General features: G+C 44.2%; 2 protein-coding genes across 6 annotated transcripts in view; both read left to right on the forward strand.

Moving 5' to 3' along the window:
* Positions 1-18,275, forward strand: part of ZNF329 (zinc finger protein 329) — a 67,039-nt gene that overhangs the window by 39,394 nt on the left and 9,370 nt on the right. Inside the window, exon 1 of one of the 5 annotated variants that reach the window (XM_037818952.1) lies at positions 12,665-12,967. The exons of 3 other annotated variants lie outside the window; for them this stretch is intronic. The gene's annotated coding sequence lies outside the window, so the exon portion shown is untranslated. Of the gene's footprint in view, positions 1-12,664; positions 12,968-18,275 lie in introns of those variants that run through there. One more of the 5 variants, XM_037818949.1, reaches the window with a different exon arrangement.
* LOC119521814 (decreased expression in renal and prostate cancer protein-like) lies at positions 3,815-18,014 on the forward strand. Its single transcript, XM_037820483.1, has 3 exons — positions 3,815-4,088; positions 12,377-12,674; positions 17,004-18,014. The coding sequence occupies exons 1-3, from the start codon at positions 3,815-3,817 to the stop codon at positions 17,140-17,142; spliced, it is 711 nt and encodes a 236-aa protein (XP_037676411.1). The 3' UTR covers positions 17,143-18,014.

The following is an 18,275-nucleotide window of genomic DNA, read 5'->3' on the forward strand; positions in this document are numbered from 1 at the left end:
CTCTCCTAGGGAAGCTCTGGAAACAAGTGAGGATGTAAAATCCCCCTTTAGGGAGCTGTGCCAGTTTGAATGTATTATGTTCCCCAAAATGCCATTATCTTTGATGTAATCTTGTGTGGGCAGACATATTAGTGTTGATTAGATTGTAATTCTTTGAGTGTTTCCATGGCGATGTGCCCCACCCAACTGTGGGTGATAATTCTGCATAGTTTCCGTGGAGGTGTGGCCCTGCCCATTCAGTGTGGGCCTTGATCAGTTTACTGGAGCACTACATAAGCTCAGACAGAAGGCACGAGCTTGCTACAGCCAAGAGGGACACTTTGAGGCACGGACAGGAGCTGAGAGAGGAGCTGCAGATGAGAGACAGTTTGAAGACAGCCATTGAAAGCAGACTCTTGCTCCAGAGAAGCTAAGAGAGGACAAACGCCCCAAGAGCAACTAAGAGAGACATTTTGGAGAGAAGCTGAAGCCTAGAGAGGAACATCCTTGGAGGAAGCCTTTTTGAAACCAGAACTCCAGAGCAGACGCCAGCCATATGCCTTCCCAGCTAACAGAGGTTTTCCAGACACCACTGGCCATCCTGCAGTGAAGGTACCCGATTGCTGATGTATTACCTTGGACACTTTATGGCCTTAAGACTGTAAATGTGTAACTAAATAAACTCTCTTTATAAAAGCCAATCCATCTCTGGTGTTTTGCAGATTAGCAAATTAGAACAGGAGGGCAGTGAAAATGGGGTCCAATAATTCAATTGTCTGGTCTTCAAAGAACAACTATTCTTTAAGTACTTAATGTGTACCAGGCACTGTTGTGGTTGCTGTGTCTGCAGTGAACGAGACAGACACAAACCCCTGCCCTCATAGAGCTTAGTTCTAGAGGGAAAACAGCCAAACAGTTAGTAAAGAGAAGTGTGTAGGTGGCGACAAGAAGCTACTATGAAGGGACATGAATCAGGGAAGGCTGCAGGGTGTCGTAGGGCCAGGGGTAAGGAGACATTGCAGTTTTAGAGAGGGAAGTCACAGAGGCCTCGCCGTGAAGCTGACGTCTGAGTAAAGACCAAAGGAGGTGAGGGGATGAGCCAGGCAGGGATCTGAGGAAGAGGGAAGCTGGCGGAGTGTGCAGCAGGTGCAGAGGCAGGAGGAGAGCAGTGGACGATGAGCTCAGGGAACAGGGGCCCACTGGGTCCTGCGGTCTGTGGTGTGGACTTGGGTTTTTACCCTGAGGGAGCAGGGGGCCTTGAGAGGTTAACAGCAGAGGGAGATGCCATGGGATGCCCCTGGCTGCTGAGGTGAAATGGACCGGGGAGTGGAGTGGAGGCAGGGAGGCTGGGGAGCCATCACTGCAGGAGGTGCCATCAGGCGCTGAGAACAGATCATGTTCTCCGTGAGTCGAGTGTGACACTGGCAGGACTTGCTGCCCAGTGACAAGCAGGACATGAACAGAGAGTCCAGGACACCGATGAGGTTGCAGCCCATGCAAGGGGAAGGATGGAGGGCTGGTGACCGAGACGCACAAGGCCACGAGACGAGCAGGGATCAGGGAAGCATGGAGTTTGGTTTGGGGCGTGGTACATTTAAAATGCTCATTAGACCTGTAACTGGGAAGTTAGGATTTAGGGGACGATGATAATTACTGAATCATTATATAAATATTCCTTTTTACTTTCTGGTATATTAGAGTAGACAGAGGAAATAACTGAAATCTCTGAACTGTAATCTAGCTGCCTTGATTTCTGATGATTGTATAGCCTTTATTTTGTGCCCTTATGCTTGTAAAAACCTTGTAATTGACACTTGTACCCCTTTTATCCGGTTTTTCAACTTTAAAGTCTTATGACAGCCCCATTGTTTATTAATGAAGGGCCTTAAGTCAGCCCAGAACTAACCCACCCCAATTCCAAAGCTATCCTGATAAAGAAAGCTGGATCTAACCAAAATGGGCCCTCCTGACATGCACAGGAGCTTAGACTTTAACCTACAAGTCACCTATACCTCATTATAATTCTAGAAATCATGCCCATCATCACGTTAAGGCTGCCATTTTCTTACACACGTTCTGTGACTAAGCATGTAATCAATCTGCGAACGCTCAATAATTAGATCACCTCCAACTGAATCATCTGGGGCCACTGTGCTCATTATCCTAAAACTTGCGCATCTTTTCATACTATCAAACTATCAAAATTGCCTCAGTTCACGGAGACAGGTTTTGGGCCCACAGGCTGTCTGCTCTCCTGCTTCACATCCAGAAATAAGCTCTTTCTCTCTTTGAAACCCGGTGTCTCAGGAATTGGTCATTTGAGCACACTGGGCAGAGAATCCACAACTTTGGATCAGTATCAGACCTTCAAGCGGAGTGTTGAGGAGCCAGATGGCTGTTTAGAGTGGAATTTAGGGGAAAGTCTGTGCTGGGGTTATAAATTTCAAATCATCACAATAGAAAATCTGGAAAATGAGGCATAACCTGAAGGTATGGAGAGGAGGGTGCTCCTGGCAGAGGTGTCCACTTATGGCCCGAATAGCACAGACTTTCCCAGCCCAAGGCACTTTGGCCTTCAGGGGACCCTTCCTCCATTAAACGAATGATGAAAAATTATTCTTTACAACTGCATTGGTATAAAGATGAATATAACCCATGTTGGTTTGTATTCATTTTTCTCTTCTCACTTTAAAAGAAATTGAAACATTGATAGTGTGAGCTCTGGATACTGTGTTCCCTGCCCTGGAGGAGAATGGGTAGCTAATGGACAAAAGTATAGGAAATGCAATAACTTGTCGGTTTTTAAGGACATGCCAGTTAATTCAACAGTGCATTTCCATTTCCGGACTGGATATTGTGGCAGGCAGATCCTAAGATTTGGTCCCGTGGCCTCACACCTGTGATTAGGTTTTGGACTAAGGTCCCAAATCAGCTGCCCTGGTTGTCTGGCAGCCCTGAAAGGAGGGCGAAGCCAGAGAGGCTCGTGCTGGCCTCAAGAAAGCCGTTGGGAGGGCTACAGCTGTGAGAAAATGAATTTGGCCAACGATTTGAAAGGGCTCGGAAGCAGATTCTTCCCCAGGCCATTTCTCGGATGAGAATGCAGCCATCCCACACCCTGATCGCACCTTCCGAGACCTAGGACGGAAGACCCCGTTCGGCTGTGCCCGGACTCCGGTCTACAGCAGCCGTGAGAGGGTGAACGAGTGTGGTTTTATGCCACGAGTCTGTGGTAGTTTGCTCTCAGCAACAGGAAATGGAGCTGATACCGAAGGGTTGACGGGGTGACGGTCCCTGCTGCTGAGCACGGATGCCGGGGCCCTACGAACCGGGTTTTTAAATGCATAAGTAAAACTGTTTAGAATGTTCATGCCATTCGATCTAGCATCTAGGAATTCCACTTCTGTCAGTTCTTCCTACAAGTGCCTCAATATTTAGTAGCAACAGCGAGTTTGCATTGAGGGTTTGCTGTGTGTCCGTGTGCGCGTCTAGAAAGCATCCGAGCAAATCTGAGGTGAAAGCCGTGTCTGTTTAAATCCAGAGTCACATTCTTAATCCCGTTTGATTACCATCAAATTAAATCCCACAGTGGATACACAGCACATTGTCAAATGTTAATTGCCGAATCTAGGCGGTTGGGTGTATCCATAAACTTTTCTGCGTGTTCGAAAATTTTATTAAGTGTTGAGGAAAAATAAATCCAATGACTGCCGTCGGCTGAGGGATTGCCGCTCAGCAGTTTCCAGACAAACCCTCTGGAAACTACTGACCTTTGCACGAGGAAACCAGCCACGCGGCGCCCTCTGCCGCCAGCTTCGCGCTCGGCGGTGCATCGAGAATGCAGGAATCGCGGTGGGTTTCCTGTCCCCAGCTCTTCGCTGCCTGTTGCCCGAGCCTGAACACGCGGAAGCTTTCTCCTTTCACCTGCGGGGTCATTTCAAAGCCCGGCGGGCGGGTGACGCGCCCGAACCCCGGGGAGACCTGGACACCCCGACCCAGCGCCACGTCTCCCGCTGCCGGGACAGGGCGACAGCGTCTCGTCCGGCGAATCCTGCCCGGGCCGCTCGCCCAGCCCCCGCCGCGGAGCCTGCTGGGAAATGTAGGCGAAGGAGGTGCGCTCGCTCGAAGGGTGGGGCCACGGACGACACATGCGCAAAGGCTGGGCGCGCAGACGCTGCGGCTGGGGGCGGGGCGGGGAGAGGAGCGGGCGGGGAGCGCTCGGGGCCGCGGGGGCTGAGTCTAGGGTCGCGGCCTCTGTTCCGCGCTGGGCGTCGGCGCCGGTGGCCGCGGAGTCTGGAGAGTGTCCTGTTGTGCTCCCACGAGCATGCACGTGTCCTCATTCACGGGTTTTCATTCTTTCAGTTACTTTTTTTTTTTTTTAAACTGGGCTTTATTGTATCTATTTCTCTGCAAATTCCTTTTCTCAGGCCCCAGCATACCGTGGATGTATTTTCAGGTCAGGAGACAACTCATCTTTAAAACTGATGCATCTCATTCCTGTAATGGGCGTATCACAACATCTCATATCAGAGCCATAATTTGAAAATTAGTGTTATACACAACCTTGAGGTATACCTTTCACACCCTTCCTTGAGTCATCAGTCACAACTGCAGCCAATTGACTGATGATTTAATAAACCAGCCTGTTGGTTTATTAACCAGCAACAAACGTCCTCACAGCAATGGTTCAGGCAGTGCTTGCTTGACCAGACAGCTGGGTACCATCACCTGGCCACAATGACACATGAACCTAACCATCACATCTATGTTTCAAACTTACTTCAGGTCTGTTAATAAGCCTTTATGTTTTATTTGTAGAGTTCCTTTACTACTATTGCTAATTCATTCCCAAGTTATCCCCACTATCACTATGGTGAGTTGTTATATCTTTTTTTTCCAATTTCCACTTTAAAATTATGGAGCATTTCAGCTTGCAGGTAGGTTCAGAGAGTATTAGAGATTTTTTACCTGTGTTAACATGTAGTCAGATTTTCAGGGTTTGATTTGGTTTGTACATCAAGCCCCAGAGGTGGAGTTGAGGTCCCCTTTGTCTCCTGCCAGTCTCACTCCCCTCCCACTCAATATGTTTGCTGAGAAAAGGTGCCATTTCTTTTTTTTTTTTATCTTCATTTTATTGAGATATATTCACATACCACGCAGTCATACAAAACAAACCGTACTTTTGATTGTTTACAGTACCATTACATAGTTGTACATTCATCACCTAAATCAATCCCTGACACCTTCATTAGCACACACACAAAAATAACAAGAACAATAATTAGAGTGAAAAAGAGCAATTGAAGTAAAAAAGAACACTGGGTACCTTTGTCTGTCTGTTTCCTTCCCCTATTTTTCTACTCATCCATCCATAAACTAGACAAAGTGGAGTGTGGTCCTTATGGCTTTCCCAATCCCATTGTCACCCCTCATAAGCTACATTTTTATACAACTGTCTTCAAGATTCATGGGTTCTGGGTTGTAGTTTGATAGTTTCAGGTATCCACCACCAGCTACCCCAATTCTTTGGAACCTAAAAAGGGTTGTCTAAAGTGTGCGTAAGAGTGCCCACCAGAGTGACCTCTCGGCTCCTTTTGGAATTTCTCTGCCACTGAAGCTTATTTCATTTCCTTTCACATCCCCCTTTTGGTCAAGAAGATGTTCTCCATCCCACGATGCCGGGTCTACATTCCTCCCCGGGAGTCATATTCCACGTTGCCAGGGAGATTCACTCCCCTGGGTGTCTGATCCCACGTAGGGGGGAGGGCAGTGATTTCAGAAAAGGTGCCATTTCTAGTCGTGTTCTCATTCGTTTAATAGGTATGTATCCATCTCTGTGTAACCTAGAGATTTGGTGTTTTTAAATTTCCATGTAAATTTGTCATCATGTGCATCAGTGTGCAGCCTGCTTTTTTTGTTAATTAGACAAGTTGTAGGTTTATAGGAAAATCGTACATAAAATACAGAGTTCCCATACACCATCCTATTATTAACTAACACCTTGCATTGTGTGGGACATTTTTACAATTCATGAAAGAACATTTTTAATAATTGTACTATTAACCATAGTGCATTGTTTACAATAGGGTTCAATGTATGTACAGCCCTATGGTTTCTGGTTTTTTGCTTTTAAATGTTTTTTCTAGTAATATACATGCAACCTAAAATTTCCCCTTCTAACTACATTCAAATATATAATTCAGTGCTGTTAATTACGTTCACAATGTCACGGCTTGCTTTTTTTGCACTCAATTTCCTTTTTGGAGAACTGTCTATCTTGTATGTAAATTAGTCCTTTCATCGTAGCCGCTTGATATTGCTCCATCATTTATACCACAGTTAGTCTCTTCCCCTGCTGCTAAATATTTAGGTTTCCAATTTTCCCATTTAAAAATTTAACAGTAACCACTGAAAGGATGGAAACAATGTGTAATTTCCATTTTAACTGGCTGTTGCTTGTGAAAAAGGAGCTACTGGGTTTTGTTTGTTTTTTTTGAGTGCTCTTTTTACTTTTATTTATTTTTTTAATTGAGATTGTTCACATACACTACAATTATCCAAAAATCCAAAGTGTACAATCAGTTGCCCACAGTACCATCATACAGCTGTGCATCCATCACATTTTTTTTTTCTATTTTTAGAACATTTTCATTACTGCAAAAAAGAAATAAAGACAAAAAAAAGGAAACGCAAATCTTCCCATATCCCTAACCATGCCCCCCTCCATTACTGATTCATAGTTGTGGTATAGTACATTTGTTACTGTTGATGAAAGAATGTTAACATACTACTAACTGTAGTATATAGTTTGCAATAGGTATATATTTTTTCCTATATGCCCCTCTATTATTAACTTCTAGTTATAGTGTCATACATTTGTTCTAGTTCATGAGAGAGATTTCTAATATTTGTATAGTTAATCACAGACATTGTCCACCACAAGATTCACTGTTTTATACAGTCCCATCTTTTGACCTCCAACTTTTCTTCTGGTGACATATGAGACTCTGAGCTTACTCTTTCCAGCACCTTCATACACCATTCAGCACTGTTAGTTATTCTCACAACGTGCTACCATCACATCTGTCCATTTCAAAACATTTAAGTTCACCCTAGTTGAACATTCTGCTCATAATAAACAACCGCTGCCCATTCTTTAGCCTCGTTCTATATCCTGGAACTTATATTTCATGTCTATGAGTTTACATATTATAAATAGTTCATATCAGTGAGACCCTGCAATATTTGTCCTTACGTGTCTGTCTGATTTTGCTCAATATAGTGCCCTCAAGGTTTCTTCATCAACCCATTTTTTTAAGACGGTTTTGTTCACACACCATACATTCTGTCCTAAGTAAACAATCGATGGTCCTCTATATAGTCACATATTTATGTATTCACACCATCGCCACTATCTATATAAGGACATCTCCATTTCTTCCACAAAGGAGGAAGAGTGAAAGAAGGTAGAGGGACAAAAGAGAAAGAGAGAGAGAGAGAGAAAATGACAGCTAGAAAACAACAAAAGGAAGACAGCATTAAACTAAAGTAGAATAAAGAGTCAGACAACATCACCAATGCCAGGAGTCCCATACCCTTCCCCTATCCCTCCCCCCCATATGCAATTAGCTTTGGCATATTGCCTTTGTTATATTAAAGGAAGCATAATACAATCTGTTAATTATAGTCTCTAGTTTGCATTTATTGTATTTTCCCCCCAATCCCACCCTATTTTTAACACCTTGAATGTTGACATTCATTTGTTCTACCTCATGTAAAAACATATTTGTACCTTTTATCACAACCTTTGAGCACCCTAGGTTTCACTGAGTTATACAGTTCCAGTCTTATCTTTCCTCTTTCCTTCTGGTGTCCCACATGCTCCTAACCTTCCTTTTTCAACCCTACTCAGTCATCTATGTTCAGTGTACTTACATTGCTGTGCTACTGTCTCCCCAAATTCTGTTCCAAACCTCTCACAGGAGTCTTTTCTTTCGGTCTGCAATGCTCCCTTCAGTATTTCCTGTAAAATAGATATCTAGTTCACAAACTCTGTCATTGTCTGTTTGTAAGGGAATATTTTAAGCTCTCCCTCATATTTGAAGGAAGTTTTGCTAGATATAGGATTTTTGATTGGTGGTTTTTCTCTTTCAGTATCTTAAATATATCACCCCACTTCCTTCTTGCCTCCATGGTTTCTATTGAGAAATCTGCACATAGTCTTATCAAGCTTCCTTTGTATGTGATGGATCACTTCTCTTGCTGCTTTCAGGATTCTCTCTTTATCTTTGACATTTGATAATCTGATTATTAAGTGTCTTGGCGTAGGCCTATTCAGATCTATTCTCTTTGGCGTACACTGCACTTCTTGGATCCATAATTTTATGTCTTTCATAAGAGATGGGAAATTTTCATTGGTTATTTCCTCTATTATTGCTTCTGCCCCTTTTCCCTTTTCTTCTTCTGGGACACCCATGACATGTACATTCCTGTGTTTCATGTTGTCATTCAATTCCTGGAGACGCTGCTCATATTTTTCCATTCTTTTCTCTATCTGTTCTTTTGTGTGTAGGCTTTCAGATGTCTTGTTCTCCAGTTCCTGAGTGTTTTCTGCTGCCTCTTGAGATCTGTTGTATGTCTCCATTGTGTCTTTCATCTCTTGTGTTGTGCCCTTCATTTCCATAGATTCTGCCAGTTGTTTTTTTGAAGTTTTGATTTCTACCTTATGTATGCCCATGTTTTCATTATATGCTTCATCTCTTTTGCCATCTTCCCTAAATTTTTTGAATTGATTTAGCATTAGTTGTTTAAATACCTGTATCTCAGTTGAAGTGTAAGTTTGTTCCTTTGACTGGGTCATAACTTCGTTTTACTCAGTGTAGTTGCAGTTTTCTGTTGTCTAGGCATCTGGTTTCCTTGGTTACCCCAATCAGGTTTTCCCAGACCAAAACAGGTTCAGGTTTTAGGAGGCAATAGTACAGGTTCCCTTAGGATGTGCCTTAGAAGATTGATACACTCTGTGAGGCCTCAACTCACTGTGTTTTTCTGCCCAGCTGGTGGTGCCTGTCAGCCTGTAGCTCCAGACTGGTGTAAGGAGGCGTGGCCTGTGGCTGTTTTCCCCCACACTCTGGAGTCTGGTTCTGAGTAGAAGGCAGGTAGCAGAGCTGGGCCCCACCTCTTTCCTCCTAGGGAAGATAGACCCCTTGGGGAGATATCATTTGCATTTGCATAGTCTCTCTGACTGCTATCTCCATCCTTGTCTGGGTCAGAGCGCTGGGAACTAAAAATGGCTGAGGGTTTCTCCACTGAGACAAAAAACGGACAGAAAGCCCTCCTTCAGGGCCAGTCCACAGCCACCCTCAGTTTCACCTGTTGGCCAGAGACAGCACCCGGTCCTCTGGGCTCCCCCTCCCTTCCAGAGAGGTCCTCTGGTTCTCCAAGGTCAGTTGTCACCAAAAGCCTCTGTCTGCTTGTTTGGGATTCTTAGCTTGTATGGAGCAGTCCACATTTGTTAATTAAAACCTCAGCTGGAGCTGGGCTGAGCTATATTTGCTTGCTCGGAGAGTGCTGCTCTCTATCAAAGTGAGGCTTTGCAGTTTGGACTGCCAGTGGAGGGAGGGGACTCTCAGCTTGGATCAGCAGTTTGTACTTACAGATTTTATGCTGTGGTCTCAGGCATTCCTTACTGGGTTTTAATTTACTTTTCTCACATCCAGTTATTTTACCAAATTTGAGCACTTTCCACTTAATGTGAATAATCTGTTCCTGCCTGTCAGTCATTCTATGTGAAAATGCTAACCAGGGATTTATTTCAACCAATTTCCCCAGAAAGTTCCCTGAAACATAACTAAAGCACACAAAAAATGCAGTTAAACCATAGTAATGTGTCCCTGTGTAAGTAGAAAACTTTTATATGAGGATGTCAGACATTTCAAGCATCATTTTCTGTTCTCTAAACTATTAATATGATTACTGATGATTACTTTGGATGCAATAACCTCTTCCATTGTAATTGCTGCTCTCACTTGCTTTGCTTCCTTCTCCACAAATTTCTTCAACACTTTATCAACTTTTTGGGCACTCATTATACAATACTAAGCAAAACCAAGAAAATAAGCATAAAAGACTGAAAAAACACATTCAAAACAGGAGTCCCATGGCAGAAAATGGTTTATTCTGAGTTATCACTCTGTGCATCTTAGTTACAGCAACATCCAAGACATGCCTATTTTTTGATACTTGGTGCATTTTTAAAACATTTATGCTTCTGACGATCCACCTATTATATTTGAAATGTAACTTAAGACTTTTCCTACTCAGGGTTTTCTTTTTGTAAAGCGTTTTGGGAACATGACTACAATATTTTTCTAGTTAAACATGGCCAAAAACCATCAAATTAAGAGATAGAAATGTCTATAAAGTCAGCGTATTAAAAACCAAAGAGCATTCCTAGAATAAAGAAAATATTAAAGGGTGATCTTCTGTGAGGGAAATCTATCAGTCTATCAGTAATATCTGCAATCCAAGATAATTGTGTCCCTTTTCCAGTTTTTTTAAAAATGATTACATTTTCAAATCAGTTGCAACAGCTAGAATCTCCAAATAATGTCAAATATTAAGTTTAGCAATGGTAATAACTGGTATTTACGGTGCACTTATCATTTGTTAAGTACCATTCTAAATACCTCACATGCATTAATTCATTTTCTAGATGACGACCCCAAAGCCAGATTGAATAACTTGATCAAGGTCACAGAGCTGGCGAGGGATGGAGCCAGACCAGTTGCTTCAAAGCCTCTTAAACATTATACTAGCCTACCTCTGCAGTTCAAGTGGGCAATTTAAATGAAACTAAACTTAAGTAGTTTGCTCTTTAGTGTCAGATCCACCATTGCAAAGAAGTTTTTTTTCTAGTTGTATTTTGTTTCAAGATTTTCTAATAAAAGTAATAGTATTGTTGGATACTATGGAATACCTGTATGTACCTGCTACTATTCTAAGTGTTCTAATTATGTTACCTCATTTATGTCTTACAAGAGCCTTATTACAATTATTGTATTTTTAGTTTGAAACTCCACTTTGTGCTTCCTACAGGATCTAAAAAGCAAATACATAAAATGTAATGATAAAAAAAAGACATAACAATCCTAAGTATGTATGGTACTTTTAACAACAGCGCTCCAAAATAAATGAAGCAAAACTGGCAGAACTCAAAGGAGAAATAGACAAATCCATAATTATAGGTGGCAATTTTAACACTCCTCACCGTGTAATTAATACAAGCAGACCTACAGAAGACCCAAATAAAGCCATCAACCAACTTTATTGACTGGTGGTTTTGCCTTTATCTATGATAAACCACATTTCTGGGCTCTCCATTCTTTACCTATACTGTTTAATTACAAAAACTGAATCACAATACTGTTTAATATGACTTTTTGCTTACTATACAGTTTACTTATTCTCATGTGAATAAATGCAGGGCTAAAAGGTTTTCCCCCTAAATTTTAATTTTAGAAGCAATTTTAGTCTTAAAGAAAGTTGCAAAAATAGTAGAGTTCCCACATTCCCCTGGCCCACTTCCCCTAATGTCAACATTCTACATAACCATGATCTATTTATCAAAGTATAAAACAAACATTGGTTTGATACTATTAACTCAACTACAGACTTCACTTGAATTTCACCAGTTTTTCCCCTAATTCCTTTTCTGTTTCAGGATCCCACATTGCATTTACTTGTCGTGTCTCCAGTCTTCCCCAGTCTGTGACAATTCCTCAGTCTTTTCTCATTTTCATGACTTTGACGCTTCTGCAGAGTATTGGTCGGTTATTTTGGAGAATGTCTCTCACTTTGGGTTTGGCTGGTGCTTTTCTGTGATGCACTTTTGGCAAGAATGCTATGTAAGTGATGTGCTCTTCTTCGTGCGTATCGGTGTGTATAACCTTATGTTTTTATCACGGGGAACGTAATCCCGATCCTTCGGTTAAGGTGGTGCCCGCCAGTCTCTCCACCGTAAAGACACTGCTTCTGCCTTCACAATCGCTAAATACAACGGGGGAGGGTCTTTGGGAATCACCTCCTCCCGCTGACCCGCCTCCCCTCCCCTCCCCCACATTGTTAAAGCTTGACGGTGGGAAAATGGGTGTTGATTTATTATTCTTTATGTTTACCTGAATTTTAACATTTTTTTCAAAATAAAAAAATATATATGGTATAGAAAACACTTGGCAAATTAGGCAGTGAATAAAAATTAGGCTCTACAACAAAATAAATGATGATACTGGATTAAAACCCACAGAAGAAAATAAATACCTGTTAGCCCACAGTGATCTAATCAAATAACTGAATAAGTAAACAGAGGGCAGCTCCTCCTCCGTCAGTCTTCGGGTCGGCGTAGACCCGCCCGCCCGGCGGCGGAGAGCGGGGAGTGGGGGCGGCACCCGCGGCGCAGCGCGGGCGGAGGCGACGAGCCGGGGCCATCCCCAGCGCGGGCGGGCGGGCGAGCGCCTGGCCCCCTGGCCCCCCGACCCCGTCCCTGCCCCAGCGCCGCCCGCGTGGGCGACGAGACGCCGAGACCCTCTCGCGGCGCAGAACAGCGCGGACAAGGCGGCGACCGCGGAGCCTTCTGGGATGCGCACATCCGGGTTCCGGCGCATGCGCAGCCGCCTCAAGATGGCTGCCGCCGGCCGGCAGTGGTGAATCCTACCTCTACCCTCGGCACCTCGGGGCCTCCGTCAACTTCCCGGAGGAGAAGTGGGAGGGGAGTGTGCCCGGCCCGGCTGGAGCCGCAAGCGGCGCGTCCGCGGGCGAGTTTCACGCGAGCAGTGGCCGCTTTGGGCTAGCCGTGGTAGGGTCTGTTCTGGGGAGCGGCCGCGCTCGCGAACGTGGACGCCCCTCGGCGTGTGGGAGTGACCCCCGGAGAGCACGGACGGACGTCGCCCCTCGGCGTGTGTGGACGCCCCTCGGTGCGTGAGGGGACCCCCGGCTGGTGAGGGCGCGGCCTCGTTCTGCTGCAGCCAGGGGGTGGACGGGCGAGGGCGTGCTCGCTTGGGCCTCGGGCCGAACCGGCCGCGTTGCGCTCGTGGGCTTGAGGCTTCCCACTGGGTCCCGCAGGGATCCGGCCACCTGGCTTTTCCTGCTTTTCGTCCAGCATCTGCAAAATCAGACCTTTTTTCAGTTCCAGGGAAGGCCACACTGTCAGGCAGCTGTTTTCACTTTCCTTTTCTTGGTTCATTTCTTTTGTCCAACTCCCTACCACCCCAAAGCTTTTGTAATAGAAACTCAAACATACGGAAAAGTTGAAAGACGTGCTCAGTGAACGATCTTATATCCACTCATTAACTTAGCTGTACTTGCTGTGTCCCATATCTGTCGCCTTGCCCATCCTGTTAATCGTCTACTAATTCTTCTTTTTTGGACACATTTCAGAATAAGTTGCGGACATCATTATGACTCCCTCTAAATACCTTCCTTTGTTTAGCATGAACTAGAGTTCAGTATTGCTTTTTTTATTTTTTGAGGCAAAATTGACAGTGAAATGCACAAATCTCAGTTGTACCATTGGATGAGTTTTGACAAATGCAACCAAACCATCAAAATTGCCATCACTCCATAAAGATCCCTTATCCATTGCCAAATTAAAAAGTTGCCTTTTTTTAGGGACTTGGACTTGTAAAAATGTGTTTTGAATATCAAGACTTTTTTTTTTTCCACAGCAAGTAACATCTACTCTGTTGCTTGTTTCTCTCCCTTCCTACCAACTTTTTATTTTGAAAAGTTTGAAACCTACAGAAAATTTGCAGGAATACTACAATGAGCACTTGTAAAACCTTCACCCAGATTCTTAAGTTATTAACACTTTGCCACATTAGCTTTAGCTTTTTCCTCCACTTGCCCCAAATATACATACAAATATTCTCTTTTTATCAGTGTGTTTGTGAGAATTAGGAATTATAACCTTTTTTTCCTCACCTGGAAAGCCAATAGAATGAATATCAATTTCAGAGCAGCCCATTGCTCTGCTCTCCTGCTGATATATGAGGATACCTTTACCACCTACCAAATTCCCATATGCTCCTGGGGCTGTTTGGGACTGTCTGTTCTTGCCTCAACTGCACTGGTGTTCCAATCCAGCTTAGCCCTGAGACCCAAGAACCCAATAGAAACGAAGGGGACATGGGTTTAATTGGGACTTACTGACAGGAGGTGATGGTCTCACTCTTGCATCCAGCCATGGAAAGTGAACTGTGCAAAAAAGAGGAGTGCCAAGGTGGGGGGGGTGTGTGTGTGCAGATTATAAAGATTTGTGACAATGGAGTTTCTTGTGAGATTTGGTTACCAACAGTGATTAGGGGAGGGAAGTTTTAATGCTGCCCCCTCTGGGTGGGGGGCCTGTTGCCTGGTCTTGTAGGTGGCTGTGCTGCAGATATCTCATAATGGAAGAGGGGGCAGGGCCCTGGGCCCTGGGTCCTCACTACTGGGCTGTTTGGTACTGGAACTTTAGGAAGGGCCCTTCTTGCCTTTGGCAGAGCAACTCCTGGTTTATCTTCCTTCCTTCTTTTTGTTTTTTTTAAAGAGTTGTCTTGGGTATCCCAGGAGCTTTCATCTTCCATGCACATTTTAGGATCTGTTTGTCATGTTCCAGTAAAATTTGTCTGGGGGGTTGGGTTAGGATGGCATTGACATTATGGGTTAGTCTGGTAAGAGTCGTTCTGGTTTTAATATTGGGACCACTTATCTATGCATCCGGGGATCTCAGCCGTCCTTTGAGGTCCTCAATAAACTTTTAAGTTCTTTCCTCTGTCAAAAGAACTGCTACTGCACATAGAAAGGAGAGCTTTATCAGTAGTGTAACAATTCATGAATTGGGCAACACTAAGTTAAAGCAGGTGTTCCAAAGCATTTAGGGAGTATTAGGAATTTAAAGTCCAAAAAAAAAGGAGGAGGGGAATGGTGGTTGTCAGGTGAATTCTGTTCTAGCGATTTGGCTTATTGGAATGTGGAGACAGAAGGAAACTTGTCCAAAACTGATTGGTGAGAACTTAGGCCTCTTTTTCTTGTCCTGTGTCCTGTGAGTCTCCCAGCTGTGCATTCCTGAGGTCTGTTTGGTGTCCACCTTGTGCACCTACGTTGCCTGAAGCCATTTTGTAAACAAAGGCCTGAAGATCAATTTAGAGTAAGTCATTAAAGGTAACAACACAAAGATACTGCATTAGTTAGTTTTGTTTTCTATTTTGTATGGTATTTTAAAGAATATATTGCCTGATTGATTATTGCTTTAGGAAGATACTGCTTTTGGGTATTGATAGTCATTCATTCAGCAAATGTTCATTGACCACGTACTATGCAAGCTTTGTGCTGGGTGCCTGAGCTGCATCTGTGAACACATGAACCCAAACTCCTGCCCAGATGGTCTGTGATCCAGAGCACCCACCAACCTTGTTGAACCTGGCAATTAAAGAAAAAATGTTTATTTGCTTTAATGTGAAGTAACAGATATATAACCAGGTGGTGTGGCCACCTTGCAGACACAGGATAGAACCCCCACCAAAATTTTCTTTGGTATTGAGACTGATGATGCTGTATACACACCAAAAGGGTATGGGAAGGGTTTTACTTACACAATGAGGCTTTCTGGGGAAAGTAGCGCAATCCCAAGCTGGTCCAAAAACGGCTTGAGAGAGCTGTGGAAGGAGATTGGCTCGACTTTTATTAAGATCGGAGGGTGGGACTGGAGCTGATAGGGTTTGAACTTCCTACCAGTGCCAGAAGGGGAGGTCCCAGGCTTTCTTACCATCTTGCCCAGATGTAAGGCAGGAGAACATTGGGTGGAGAGCTTGAAAACAGTCAGCAGTGAAACATCAAAAATGGAGTCAGACTCTTTATCGTACCTTGTAATCAGATCATGAGTTTCTTGGAACAAGGCTAAAGTTGGTGTAGACTATTTTTGTAAAAAAGCTCATCACTCGAACAAGTCGAGTAAGTGCTATCACAGGTGTCCACAGAGATGGTGGGAACTGTGTGGAGGGTGACAGAAAGCACAAAAATTTTAATTTTGATGATGAAGCCCAATTTATTTATCTTTTGTTGCTTAAGCTTTTGTGTAATATCTAAGAAGGCTTTGCCTAATGTAAGGTCACCAAGATTTACTTCTGCATTGTAGAGTTTTAGGTATGACCTATTTTGAGTCAATTTTTGTGTAACTCCCTCAATTTTTTAACCAATATTTTACAATGCCCCTTTTACCAATTCCTCCTGAGAGAGGATTTTATATGTAATGTTAAATATCCATATAATTTAAAAAATTACAAGGACCTGGATGTAATGTAAAGAATCAGTACAAAGAAAACATTCATTAAAAATATTTCCATATTTAAATGCTTCAGCACAGCTAACCTAAAAGATAATGAAGCCGTCAGGCCCTGGATACTCTTACGTTTGGATTAAGAGAAATTGGATAATCAGGTAGGGGTGGATGCTGCTGAGACATGAGTGTCGGGGCGAGTGAGCACAGACCAGGAGGATGAAACAGGATCAAGAGGAGAGCGCTCGGGCCTTGGTGGGAGGAGGTTCTAAGTGCTTACTTAGTAAGGCGGACGGGGCTGTGTGGATGAGCCGGGTCCCATCCTGGGTGGAGAGACAGCACGGGGACAATTTTGCCCAGAAAACAGGTCTCCAATTTCAAAGTCCCTGCATGTGGTGGGGCAAAAATGAGTGTGTAGAAAGCCTTGGAGGCCACTTCCTACAGTGGCAGTGGTGAAGGACAAGCTGGGGGAAGACTCGTAGTGCTGGAGGCCTCAAGGAAATGGTGTGGTGGGCTGCAGGTGGGCACAGAGGAGAATGGGGGAAACAGCCCCCAAAACACGTGAACAGCATCAGCGTGGAGTTTTTACAATATCAGTTTCTTCCATTCTTCTGCTAAAAATATATAGCTGTGTAGATGCCAATATGATATTTTTAAGAAGAAAGTGAAAATTCGTGAGATTCTTACACTAAATGCCCTAATTTAATCCTGTTTTGCCCAGGTCTGTCCTGATGTCCTCCTGTGTCCTTGTCATCATTTGTCATTTTTGCAGTAGCCTCACTGTGGCACCCAGACCTTGGTCAGCCGAGAGTGTTGAAGCGGCCAGTGTGCATCGAAGAGAAGATGCGGGGTGGGGATGAGTGCCTGCGTTCTGGACGGCGCTGTGACTGCCTCTACACTTCCTTCCCCTAAGCAAACATGCCTTCTCCCAGCTTGCTGCAGGCATTTAGTGTCATTCTGCTCTAAGTACCCCAGCTAAGCACGTCTGCCTCCAGCATCATGCGGGATGTTCCCACGCAGGGCAGCAAATCCAGCCCCCTCAAACCAGGCCCATCTGATGTTAGCAGTGCCCCCTGCCCCCCCATCTTTATGACCATCAAACACGTCAGCAGTTTCCAGCTGCCCCGGGAGGAGTACTGCCAAGGTTGAGAGCCCCTGGACAGAGTCTGGGCTTAGCATCACTGGTGCAGGTCTAGAAGGCTTAAATCGGGTGGGTGTAGCTGGGGTTCTGGTGGATGTATTAGTGTCCTATTGCTCAGTAACAAATCACTCCCAAACTTAGCAGCTTAAAACAATACATATTTAGTATTTCACAAATTCTGAATGTCAGGAATCCAAAAGAGTCTCAGCTGAGTGGTTCTGCTTCAGGGTCTCTCATGAGACTGTGGTCAGGTGTCAGCAGTGCTGCCGTCGTCTGAACCCTCTCCCAAGCTGGCTCAAGTAGCTGTTGGAAGGGGGCTTTAGTCCTTGCCACATGAATAGAGCTCTCAATAGGGTCCCACATGACGTGGCAACTGGCTTCCTCCTGAGTGAGAGAGCCATGAGAGGAGATGGCTAGCAAGAACTCTGAAGAAGAAAGCTGTGCCGGTTTATGTTTATTGTGTGCCCCAGAAAGTCATGTTCTTTGATTCAGTCTTGTGTGGGCAGACGTATTAGTGTTGATTAAGTTGGAACGTTTGGATTAGGTTGTTTCCATGGAGATGTGACCCACCCAACTGTAGGTGATGACTCTGATTAGATAATTTCCGTGGAGGTGTGGCCCCGCCCATTCAGCATGGGCCTATCATTAGTTTACTAGAGCACTATATAAGATCAGACAGAAGGAGCAAACTTGCCACAGCCAAAGAGGGACACTTTGAAGACTGCACAGGAGCTGAGAGAGGAGCTGAAGCTTACAGAGACATTTTGGAGACAGCCTCTGAAAGCAGACTTTTGCTCCGGAGAAGCTAAGAGAGGACAAATGCCCCAAGAGCAACTGAAAGTGACATTTTGG

The sequence above is a fragment of the Choloepus didactylus genome, chromosome 27, assembly GCF_015220235.1.
Source record: "Choloepus didactylus isolate mChoDid1 chromosome 27, mChoDid1.pri, whole genome shotgun sequence".
Classification (NCBI taxonomy): Eukaryota; Metazoa; Chordata; class Mammalia; order Pilosa; family Megalonychidae; genus Choloepus; species Choloepus didactylus.